Source organism: Glandiceps talaboti, chromosome 4 (genome assembly GCF_964340395.1).
Source record: "Glandiceps talaboti chromosome 4, keGlaTala1.1, whole genome shotgun sequence".
NCBI classification, from domain to species: Eukaryota; Metazoa; Hemichordata; class Enteropneusta; family Spengelidae; genus Glandiceps; species Glandiceps talaboti.
The window spans coordinates 21,179,872-21,192,204 of record NC_135552.1 but is presented as its reverse complement, the minus strand read 5'-3'; the positions used below and the strand labels follow the sequence as shown (position 1 = coordinate 21,192,204).

Below are 12,333 nucleotides of genomic sequence, written 5' to 3'. Positions count from 1 at the left end.
TACTATAGCTTTATCTTGGTACTGGCCCGGTGAGTTGTCAGCAAATAGATAGAATCCTACACAGCAGATCATCAAAGAAGAAACAGAACTTGCTGAAATGTCATAATTTCCTTGTAGGAAACAAGAGACTACAACCTTTATATATCACCAGCATATATTTCAATTACTTCATCATAACTGTATGTCACATGAATGATAAACTTTCTTCCCACTTAAATTAAATGACTTAGACCTTCAGAAATAAGGAATGTCATAATTAACTTCATATAGTTCCTTGGGTACTTTGAATGTGGCAAACATACATAGCCTTTATAGGGTAATAGTAAACGAGATATCAGACTGCAGGCAAATTAATCTTACCATTTTTGAGAAAGATTTTCTTAGAAAGTTGACAACATTTTATTCCTATTGCAGTGCAGATTTTTAATGATCCATCTTACTTGCCAATCTCTTATTATGTTCCTTTAAACTTTTGTTTACTTTTCAAAAGTGTTTTGTCTCGTCATATTTCATACATGTAGGCACTGTAACATAATTATTTAAACCACATATGCTATACATGACTGCATGTGGATTTAGATTTCAAGCTCATATGAAAACTTAATACAGCATACCTTCTCCTGTGCCAAGGGTTTTGTCTTTTGGTGGCCTGAAGTCAGTTGATAATTTTGTCTTGCCTTGCTGCCTGTCCCACCTAAATTGTGGGACATCTGGAACTCGACGTCTTCTGCTGGATTCTTCATAAACACCGATCCATCCACAGCTGTCATCTTCAAAATCACAACTTGGTTTCACTAAAGTATGTATAAGAATACATTAAATATTACATCAACAACTGAATGCAACAGTCATAGCTCCATGTGAGAAGTCATTGGATGGATGTGAATACATTAAACATGATATCAACAAATGAATACAACAGTCATAGCTCCATGTGAGAAGTCATCTTGGCTGGATGTGAATACATTGAACATGATGTCAACAACTGAATTCAACAGTCATAGCTCCATGTGAGAAGTCATTGGATGGATGTGAATACATTAAATATGACATCAACAAATGAATACAACAGTCATAGCTCCTTGTGAGAAGTCATCTTGGCTGGATGTGAACACATTAAACATGATGTCAACAACTGAATGCAACAGTCATAGCTCCATGTGACAAGTCATTGGATGGATGTGAACACACTGAACATGACATCAATAACTGACTACTCGTACAACATACAGTCATTGTGCCATGTTACATTATAAATATTTGCTGAATGAAAGACAACTATGTGGACAAGATATAAGTCACTGCTGAACATGAACAATATTTGGATAGATATTCAGCCCATTGGAAATTTAATATCTCCTTGGACAATTGAATGAAACTCGTCACAAACAGCTAATTCTCCACATGAATTTAATTTGAAATACACCTATTTTCATGGAAACTAATTTATTAAGACAATGTGATTATCATCGGCTTTGAAGGTAATAATACTTTGTCTAATTCATTGGTGATGAATAGAAAGGAAGTATTTTCTTACCACATCTTGAGTCCTCTTCCTCCCCATCTGAGCAGTCATCTCTGAAGTTACAGATGAATTCAGCTGCTATACATCTGTTATCAGCGCTGCAGTAAAATTCTGTTGGTTTACAAGCTGGGTGTGGTGTTGTGGATGGAGGTACTGGTGGTGATGTTGTTGGAGGTGGTGTTGGAAGTGTACCTGATTTACAAAAGAGTTAATTTGTTGTTAAATGTTGTCTCTTTTTTCAATTGAATAAGTTCAAAATTATCAATTGCTGTTTTCATAAAACAGAGCATTTCTATGGTAGTGTGTCATGGAAACAAGATACCGCATGTGTATATATCTTGCTCTGAATTACAATTAGACATGACCTGAAAGAAATTGGCCACACATAGTTGCTACATAGAGTCTGTAATATGCAAGAAATGGCCTAATCTTGATAGTCTGCCCTAAAGGTCAAGGTTCAGAGGTCATTGTCTTACAAGAAAGCTTTTGCATGTAATTATCTGGAGTTAGACACTTGAACAGAGTCTCTATACATTATAGATTTTCAGTTATGCACTAATATATTGATTTTTTACTACAAATATGGCCACAAATCAGTAAAAAGTGATATGACCACAAAAAGCACTGCTTGTGTATATTTTTTTTCCTTCTATATTACATTTAAACATGATTTAAAGGAAATTGGCAAAACATAAATGCTACAAAGTGTCTATGTTATATGCATATCGAAGCTTCCTTATAAACATACTATTAATTTCAAACAAACATCACATTCACAATGACTGCTTTGTAACACTTTTTCTCACCAGATTTCATAATGCATCCCGGTGTAAGAGTGACATCGTCTATTGCTATGTCACCATAGTAGTAGTCTCCAGCCGTAGCTTCTATAACAATCTGTAATCATTTCAATGTATCACAACAGTTAGTAATTTACATATTACACAGCCCAGTGCACAAGAACAGCAGTTGGTTAATTTTGGTAAACAATACATTAGCATTGACACATTCATCTTCACACTTTCAAGAATATTAATTCTACAGCTTATTTAAAGCTTAGAGAAAGACATGTACTCTTTTTTTTTACCATTAGATATTTATCTACCATACATGTACATGTACCAAGATTATTTTTAAATCTACTGAGTACACAGATAATTCCATATGATTCTTTGTAATACCTAATTTACCTTACTGTAATTTGAAATTAATTTTCCTTACGTGAACTATAACTTCTATTGGATATTAATCAGTGTTGGTTGAACTTAAGCATATCTAGGGCTAACAGCAAAACACTAATTGACAGCATTCATTAATTTGATATTTTGGTGAGAAACATTTTATCCTACTTTACCTGGAAGTCAGTGGTCACGGAGAAAGTTACTTCAGCTCTGTCCCAGAATGGACCATTTTCACCAATTTGCTGCCAAACTTGTGTCTGGCCTTGGTTAGTGTTCTGATAGATGCGAGTATAAATGGTGAGTCTGCCAATATTTTGTCCATACATGTGATAGAACATCCTCAGCTGAAGTGTAAAACACAAAATGTGATAGAACGGTTGAAGTTTTCTCTATGTCAATCTTTGATCTTTTAGCTTCCAATACAGAAATACAAAATACTCCCCTAATTTCAAAGGGTCCCTATCAAACTTGGAAACTTCTGCTTAAATTCTTACAGCAATCTAATCTCCTCTTGCAGAAGAGGTACTTTGTACTTGCCTCAAAATGTTAGCAACACCATATACTTCTCCTTCCCTAACAAACCAAGCCCTTGGTTGTTGATAGTCTGTAAGGTACACCGCGATGGGGTGCCCTCACACATTGGCCAACCCCTCGGGTGAGAGGAGGCCGGTGAGGGCGGAATGTCACGATGTATCTTACAGTCTATGGTTGTTGCTTGAGTTGGTAAGACAAGCAGCCCCATCCCCACCCCAATAAGCAGCCCCACCCCCATCCCAACAAGCAGCCTCGCTCTTTACCTATAAACTTACATCAACTTAGCAATGTCATAAACCATGTACTGTAACTTTCCACCACACTGCCAACCCTCTCCCCTTGCAATTCTCACCTTACATTGTCCATTCGTTGTTGCTTGGTATATGGGACTAACAATTTGAGCTGTTTGACCATAATAATTGTAGTATCCTTCAATGTAGAGGTAATAACCTGAAATCAAAATCACAAGTTGAATCTGATTTCAAGTAACATCAGCATGCACAAAAATTTTTTTAGTCACGAAATCTAAATGATTGAGAATGTTGTCACTTCAATGAATATATGAAATGGTGGAGTCAGGAGTACTCCATATCAGGTATGTATTTGTGGATGTGGTCATATGCAGGACTAAATAAATACAGTGTTTACATAGGTATGGTAATATGCAGGACTAAATAAACACAGACTGTGTTTATAGGTGCATGGAAGTAATAACCCATATATACTTCCATGATAGGTGTGATGTACTCGATAAAATAATGTAATGAACCTGTCTGATCTACCTGAAGTGTTTGAATAGGTGTGGTCATACACTGGACCAGTGTAGGTTGTTGGAGTTGACCCCGTTCTAAGCATCCAACTTAAATGATCTGTACCAGAGGCCTGTGTCCAATCACATGTCACATTTTGGAAGTCACATTGAGTATAGGACCCTATGAAGAAATTATAGTGGCACAATGAGTACAGAATATTCATTATAGTATATATTTCATGGCTACTGGTATTGGATGTTATAAAGTGCACATCACTAATGTTATACTTAGTACTTAGTGGATCAAGTTCTCCAAGATACCAGTACATCTTTTTTATTAAAAATTGACTGCCTACTACATATTTGGAACTTACATGTACAAAATATGATTCATCTATGAAATTGCACACTATTAAGTATATTATGTAAGGTTTAAACAGACTGCAATACAGCAGTATCTTTGAAGAGAAACATTAGCGCAGACTAATTAATCAAAGCCATGATTTAGGATTAATATAACTCCCAGGCTATCTCATATCACAGATCTCTATACAAACACAACTCATAACTTGACAAATGTATTTTACTACCGTATGTAACGTCATTTACCAAAGATCTTTAACTTATCAAAGACTGACAACTTACCACAGTTTATTTCATCTGAGTAATCACCACAATCATCCTGTAAATCACAGACTAAGTTCTTGTCAATGCACGCTTTGGTCGTAGTACACCAGAATTTGGTAGAAGTATCACAAAAACTTGTAGGTGGGGGCCAGGAACAGTTTTGGAACTCAAGATCATCAATTGCTGTGGCACCCAAGTAGGAACTATAGCGTATTTTATTAAACTTTACCTGTAATGCACATAAAAGAATGTGTTTTGGGTTAATGTCTTTGCGCAACATATTACACAACTGTGATTTCATATTTCATGAATTGGCAAGAAATCATAACTTATCACATAACTTTACCTATCAAATGATCATAAAGGCTTCTGTATGTGTACTCTGAATTTTTATTAAACATGCATATTTCAGTATGATTAATGATACTATTTTTATTTTTCCTAATTTATTTTTTATTTTTTATTTTTTATTTTTTTTTATTTTATTTTATTTTATTTTTAAATTATTATTATTATCATTTTTTTTTTTTTTTTTTTTTTTTTTTTTTTTTTGGGGGGGGGGGGCATAGATTAGTGCTTATTCATACTGGTACTATCATACCTGCCATGGTCTAGACTGTTGGCCAATTCCAAATATTAAATGGTTCCATTGATCGCCCATGCTATTGTAATATGAAAATACTTTGGTTTCAACGTCATCTTCAACAATCCACACTTCAAAGTAATATGGGCTAAGTCCATTTTGATACCACCAGAAGTCTAATACACAACCTGAGGCAGCAGATGAAAATCTTGGACTATAATATTCTGCAGTTTCATACGGATAGACATATGAGCCAACTGGTGCAATGTATTGGTAATAACCTGTATTAAAATAGAGAAGATAGAGTGACATTAATAAGACTTTGTGCAAGTCATAATATTGAGAATACATGTCTTTTGTTTGTCTAGTTTCTGGTCAGGCAAACGAATAATTAATATGTGATAGTGTATAGCTTTGGTGGTGTGTGCATCTGGTATGGCTGTCATAACTATCATTACAATCAATAGTCTTTGTATATAGTGTGGTTTAATGGTTTTGCTGAAAATTATCAAGTCTGCAAATATTGTTATTTTAAAAAGAGTGCCAATGGCATTGTAGCACAATTGAAATAATTCATTTCATTTTTCATTAGCAAAGGATTAGATCACCTTCCCTCCAGTGATCTCTTATCACATCTACACCTCCCTTGAAATATTCCAACCATATGACATATTTCATTCCAGTTTTTGAATTTAAGCCTTCTCAAGTTTTTTTTTACATCACATCTGTAATAATATTCCCTTTCAGTTTCTGAGTTTGACTCTTTTTTGTTAACATCACATTTGTTAACCTAATTTTAGCCATTTTGATCACTTTGCCTTGGATATTTGCCTATAGACACTCAAAAGTAACATCTCCAACATGTACCATAATTATTAACAATTGTTTCAACCAGTCATCCAGTGAGTCTGGCAGAAACAAACAAACAAACAAACAAACAAACAAACAAACAAACAAACAAACAAACAAACAAATCAACTTACCATAAATGGTATTCTCTGTATGATCATTTCTTGGAGCTAAAGCTGGAGTAATCTCTGTATCGTAACCGCGTCCTAAATGCCAATTAAAGTTATCATCTGGTGTTCCTTCATACCAACCACAATCCAGATTTAAATTGAAAATACAAGAAGTAGCTAGGGAGAAATCGAAAACAAAAGATCTTAAAGAACTAGTAATAATTAAGCAAATTGTAGTATTTCGAAAGGAAATGATGTTTTCAATTTCCCAACATAAATCAAACATACATTTTAGCTATTGCATATTAGATGGGATCCAATACACTACACAGCAGTCATTGGTACAAGTCAAAGAGACACCTTTATTGCTACACTGTATAATTGTCCCACATTATACCAATCATACAAAATAACACTTGGGTGGGTGAATTGTTTCAATTGGTCATTCAACCAACTGAATTGCTTTCAGTTAGTTGGTTGGTGAATTGGTCAACTTTGATTATTTGAAACTTACGACACTTGACTTCATCCGAGTTGTCTGTACAATCACTAACAAAGTCACAGTATTGAGAAACATCAATACATGCACCATTTGTACAGGTAAATTTACCAGTATCACAGGGATTACCACTGGGTGTTGGAGGAGCTGACAGAGAAAAGTAGAAATATGAACATTGGAAAACAAGACTTATTGATTGACTTCTTGGATGCATCATGAGGGTAAACTATTTTTATGTACTTTTTCAAAAAAAGGCAAGCTTATTCTGTTAATATCAAGAAAAAAATTCAAGGCCACCATACATATTTTTGAAATAGCGAAATCAATCCATTTTAGAAACCAATCAATTTGATTAAAATCCGATGTAGATGTCAGCTAATCGTTCATTGCTATTTTACCTTCGTTATTTTGCCTAAATTGACCTTCTTGGTACATGTTTACATTTTTTAGAGGAGGCGATCAGGCTAAAAAATGTAAACATGTACCAAGAAGGTCAATTCACGCAAAGTAACGAAGGTAAAATAGCAATGAACGATTAGCCGACAACTACATCGGATTTTAATCAGATTGGAAACCAATATGACTGCCAAATACTGTGTTAACCCTGTGGGAAAGTAAAATATTGTCAATTTCCTTGAAAACAAGAAGGGTGAACCCCAAATTTCTTTCTGGAATCATTATTTCCACAAGACCAGAAGCAAACTTCTATATAGCAAAGTTTTGAGTGATTGTGATTTTCAGCGAAATTCACTTTCATGATACATATACATTCTACCATAAGTTTCAAGCACCAAATTCATGACTAAAGCAGGTTTACCAATAATGCAACTCTAATGTGTATGAACATTAATTGCCTGTTGCAAAGTTACTCTAATGTTATGTATGGCTTGAACTTACAATATGCATATTAAATACAATAGTAATCATATCAAATTTCATCAAATTTACCTGCAGCTGATTACCTGTCAATTATGACATCACACTTACCTACAGTAGGTGGATGAACGGTGGCCTCAGCAGGAGATCCTGAAGTACAATGAAGGATAGCTTATTTAACAATGTCTCCATGTTTTGCATTACGCATTGTTCTACGCATGACGCACTCAGTGAGAACGAAATATTAAACTAAATTTAGTCTAGTGATGCATTTTTATCACAACGTTGATGAGTTTTAAGTCACCTGTTGACTATGCTTATCATAGCTTGACTGCTAAAATATGTCAATCTGTGATGTCACAAAATTACGTTGGCTAGGTGGGACCAGAAATACTGAAATCTCTCAAAGTAAATCCAATGCAAACCAACTGAAAAACTGTTATTTTTAAAGTGTTTGTAGCCACCTTTTTTGAGCCTAACCTGCAGAATTTTGTATATCTATATCCTAACTTTGAAAATATCTTCCGGTACCCAACAGACAAAGTATAACTATTCATTCATGACACTCACCAACACAGCTACCATCACTGATGACAATATCATCAATTGCCATATCACTGGCAGACCCAGTACCAAGGATTCCAACAAACACCAACTGCAATGTATTAGTTATATGTATCAGTACATATGATTGTTTCCAAGGACTTGTCAAAAAGGATTTTACAATTCTATCAGTGCTTGTGCTCCTTTACGTCTTTAATAACCAACATCTATCTTTACCTTTTAAGTTACGCTCTATTTTCCATAGATTTTTAATAATCATTTCCACCAATGTTCCGACTAAAACTAGTTCATGTATTGGGTCAATGTATAGTCTTTTTTATCATACCCATATCCATCATCATTTTCTTTTGTACGAATGCACAACAAATAATCCTTTATGCCTACCTCGTTTGGTTAAAATGGATGTTTCTACACTCTAAAAATAGTACATTTATTTACAGACATTGAACGCTATATTTTCCAAAAGGGCAGAAGAAAAGACTACATATTAAGTGAATCTGCTTATCTGTCAAATACCATTGTCAATTTGTGTATTTTATTTTGTCGTCAAAGGTGAAAGTGAGAGCATACCTGGTATTCTTTAGAACTGAAGAAAGGAACTCGCCCATAATTCCATTGGTCTCCCTGGTTACCACTCAGAGTCCAGATGGTATCAAGTGAGTTTGCATCTCCTGCAGGGATTACATCAATTCTCAAAGTACCCATATTTTTACCATACATACTATACCAAAATTCTAAACATCTTGAGCGCATTTCTGGTAAAAAGATCTGACTGTACAATTTGGCAGGGGCACCTGTAGCTCCATTTGAACCTTCCAGATATAAGCTGGTACCTAAAAACCAATTTAAACAAAATGGTCAAAGTATTATGCAGCATAAGTAGATTGGGAACATCTATAGAAATGACAAATCTTCATTGTGATCAGTGTTCCCTCTAATGCTTATTTGGGCACTACTTATGCAAGGTCTCCGTCTACTCTCGCAGTCAAATTTCATGTTTTGTGCAACTTTATATCCAAGCATCAAGAACGATACAGAAAATATATACAAATAAAGTATAATTAATGATTAAATGAAATGTTGTCATAGAGTTTTATTTCTCTCTATTCAGCATCCAAGAGCAGATGAAGAGCGTTAGCTTTATATTGCAAATAAACATGTGATTTTGCTTCCAGACCATCTGCCGTGGCCCCCCGCAAGCACGGCCACCATGTCACCCTTTCCATTTTTTTTCCTTCTCCTTAAGTTGCTCAGTCTCAAAAAAACTTAGAGGGAACACTGATTATGACGTGTTATAACATTTGCAGCAACTGGTAATTGTGTTGTTGGTTCAAAGATGTCCTGGTAATGATGATAACAAATGTAGAGTAACAAGTTATTTTCTGACAGGGACTGATCAGAGTATTACTGATCTGTGCATCATATATGTCACAATTGAATATCTCCATTCTTGTTAAAATATGTATGAAATCCATATCACTTTGCAGCTTTACACATTAAATATATGTGTCTCTCTCAAATCTCACCTGAAGGTATATATAATCCGGGTATGTGATCACCTCTTGACAAGTTTACACATAGATCCTCTTTCTACCAGGGAGGTATTTGTTTGTATGTACCCAAAAAAACTACAAGTTGGGAAAAACAGGACTAAATATACCTGAATCTTACCTGAAGGTAATCCTGTGGTGTGATCAGCTGTAGGTCCAGTGCCACCTGTATTCGTACCTCCTTTAAGCAAAACCCAATCCAGACTATCACCAACAATAGTGTTACTCCAACCACACATACCATCTTCAAAATTACACTCATCATCTGTAATGCAAGTTTGTTTTGTAGATTTATTGCATCATACCAACAACCAGATGCAAACTGAAAATACATCCATGGGTTAGTTTCTAAATGTAAAGCTGACTTTAGATTTAACAGAATTATACAATAAATAGCATACAATTTTGACAAACATTTTTTAAGGCTAGCAAGCTGTTAACAAAATTTCTCAACTCAAAAGTAAGCAATTTGGGAAGTACTCAGTAAATCACTCCATAAATTTTGAAATTGTCTGATACTTTTTGAGTGATTATTTTGAAGTCCATTCTTTTATATTGTTTGCAGTTTACTTTTGTTGATTAAGAGTTCAATATATTGTACTTGTGTTTATGAAGTGTGTACGTAAAAACAAAGTATGTAGTAGGAGAAATGATGACACTAAGCAGACATTTTCTCTGGCTGTCAGTTTCTAATTCTAAGAAATACCCTGAATGACTCATTAAAGTTAATTAAAACTTACAGTGACATCTAAATGTCTGCACTTTATTATAATCAAAGCATTGTACAGAAAAAACTAAAACGAGAACAGTGATAATCTATGGAAAGACTTACCAGGGTTTGAACAGTCACTGTCCAAAATTTGAATATCATCCAAAGCGATGTATCCTGATTGTCCTTTCCCACGTAAAACTTCAAACATAACTTGGAAATTGTTCTGCTGCCTCAGAGAAACTAAACCAATATTCCAACCATCACCAAGTTGAAAAGATCGTGACCATATTGGATGGCTGTATGTATTTCCAAATTTGGTACGGACATCCATTCCACCAAGTGCAGGGCCCTCAGTAGCATAGTAGAACAGAAGGCAGCGATCTGAATCAAGTGTCATCATAGAAGTTGCAAATCGTGCAATTTTATTGGTATTCTTAGATGTTGCATTGATTAACAAATAATGACCTGTCACAAAGAAAGGGCATACAGTTAATAAATGTGAAACAAATCAGACCCAAATTACTAAATATGCCATTGCACAGTCATACAAATGCACAAAAACACAGTCACCAGTTCTATAGGACAATTATTCTGTCCCATAGGACTACATTCCATAGAAATCCTGTTGGACTTTGTCCCATAGTAATCCTATAGGGCTTAATTACTTTGTCCCATAGTAATCCTATAGGACTTAATTACTTTGTCCCATAGGACTCCTATAGGACTTAATTACTTTGTCCCATAGGACTCCTATAGGACTTAATTACTTTGTCCCATAGGACTCCTATAGGACTTAATTACTTTGTCCCATAGGACTCCTATAGGACTTAATTACTTTGTCCCATAGGACTCCTATAGGACTAATTACTTTGTCCCATAGGACTCCTATAGGACTAATTACTTTGTCCTATAGGACATGTATCTCTCTCCACACACACACACACACACACACAGACACACACACACACACACACGCATGCACGCACACGCACATGCACACGCACACACACACACACACACACACAAACAAACGTAACAAACACAAAACATAAACAAACAAAAATGTACAGCCATTCTACTTACCACTTTGACTTTCATATGTCTTGTCTAAAGATGGTCCCATACTATCATCACCAGCCATGCTAAGTGTCCAATTAAAATCACCACTCTTGTCAAGGAAACCACCACACAGTCCATTCTCAAAATCACATCCTTTATTGTCTATTATAAAAGATAAAAATAATGCCAATGACATTGTAGCAAAACTGTAAAGTTTGTGATAACTTTCGAAGAAATGTTCATCTGCAAGCCAATCCATTCTCATTGTGTTGTTACTCAATGACATGCAATATGCATTCATCATTTAGTCTTACTCTGCAATTTCATAGCGGCTGTTTGACATTCCATTTTCTTGAATATTCATCTATATCGCCGTGTCAGTGCAGCAAGGTTGTAACTACTTTACAACTGTATAGCAGATACGGACTGCACTGACATGATGACACGTCCTTACCCCTTATGTTACCTTTGCCATACACACTGTCATTTTGGCTGTTGTGATGGGCACTGTCTTGTTGCTAGGCATATTTGCATACATTTTTTGAATGTTTATTCACTTGCCTACTCATTTCAGTTTTTATCTTTGCTTAGGCATATCCACATACATTTTCTTGACTGTTAATGTTATCCACTTACCTACTCATCAGGTTTTAATTAGATTGATACATACCCATGATGCAATAACCATCTTCGAGAAGGACATCATCTATTGCGATATCACCATGTATTTTGAATCCCTCTGTAGCCTCTATTACAATAGTTCTCATTACTTCTGATGTATACTTGATATTGATCTTAGCTTGCAACCATTCATCTCCATATGTAGTCTTTCTACTCCATACTGCACTCCCCAGCATATCACCAGATTTCAAGTAAACATTCAATGTTCCAATGTGTGCTCCATACATGTGAT

At 35.1% G+C, this 12,333-nt stretch overlaps 1 protein-coding gene and 1 long non-coding RNA gene across 2 annotated transcripts; both read right to left on the bottom strand.

Moving 5' to 3' along the window:
• Window positions 1-2: 2 nt before the first annotated feature.
• LOC144434310 (uncharacterized) lies at window positions 3-770 on the bottom strand. The gene is made up of 2 exons (XR_013480823.1): window positions 615-770; window positions 3-56 (listed from the first exon to the last, which is right to left on the bottom strand). It is a non-coding gene; the product is annotated as an uncharacterized LOC144434310 (long non-coding RNA).
• A 726-nt stretch (window positions 771-1,496) lies between these two features.
• On the bottom strand, window positions 1,497-11,502 carry LOC144434309 (MAM and LDL-receptor class A domain-containing protein 1-like). Its single transcript, XM_078122760.1, has 15 exons — window positions 11,445-11,502; window positions 10,482-10,826; window positions 9,771-9,914; window positions 8,670-8,932; window positions 8,106-8,190; window positions 7,647-7,685; window positions 6,675-6,806; window positions 6,185-6,337; window positions 5,220-5,482; window positions 4,637-4,847; window positions 4,023-4,172; window positions 3,593-3,690; window positions 2,880-3,050; window positions 2,332-2,422; window positions 1,497-1,717 (listed from the first exon to the last, which is right to left on the bottom strand). The coding sequence occupies exons 1-15, from the start codon at window positions 11,500-11,502 to the stop codon at window positions 1,497-1,499; spliced, it is 2,424 nt and encodes an 807-aa protein (XP_077978886.1).
• Window positions 11,503-12,333: the final 831 nt, after the last annotated feature.

What these genes read in the sequence shown, in the direction of transcription:
- LOC144434309 (XM_078122760.1), bottom strand. Translation starts at nt 11,502, where the DNA reads ATGGCTGGTGATGATAGTATGGGACCATCTTTAGACAAGACATATGAA. An exon ending in CACCTATTCAAACACTTCAG is followed by an intron (nt 3,691 to 4,022) that starts GTAGATCAGACA and finishes TTTTGATTTCAG; the next exon opens with GTTATTACCTCTACATTGAA. An exon ending in CAACGAATGGACAATGTAAG is followed by an intron (nt 3,051 to 3,592) that starts GTGAGAATTGCA and finishes TTTACACTTCAG; the next exon opens with CTGAGGATGTTCTATCACAT.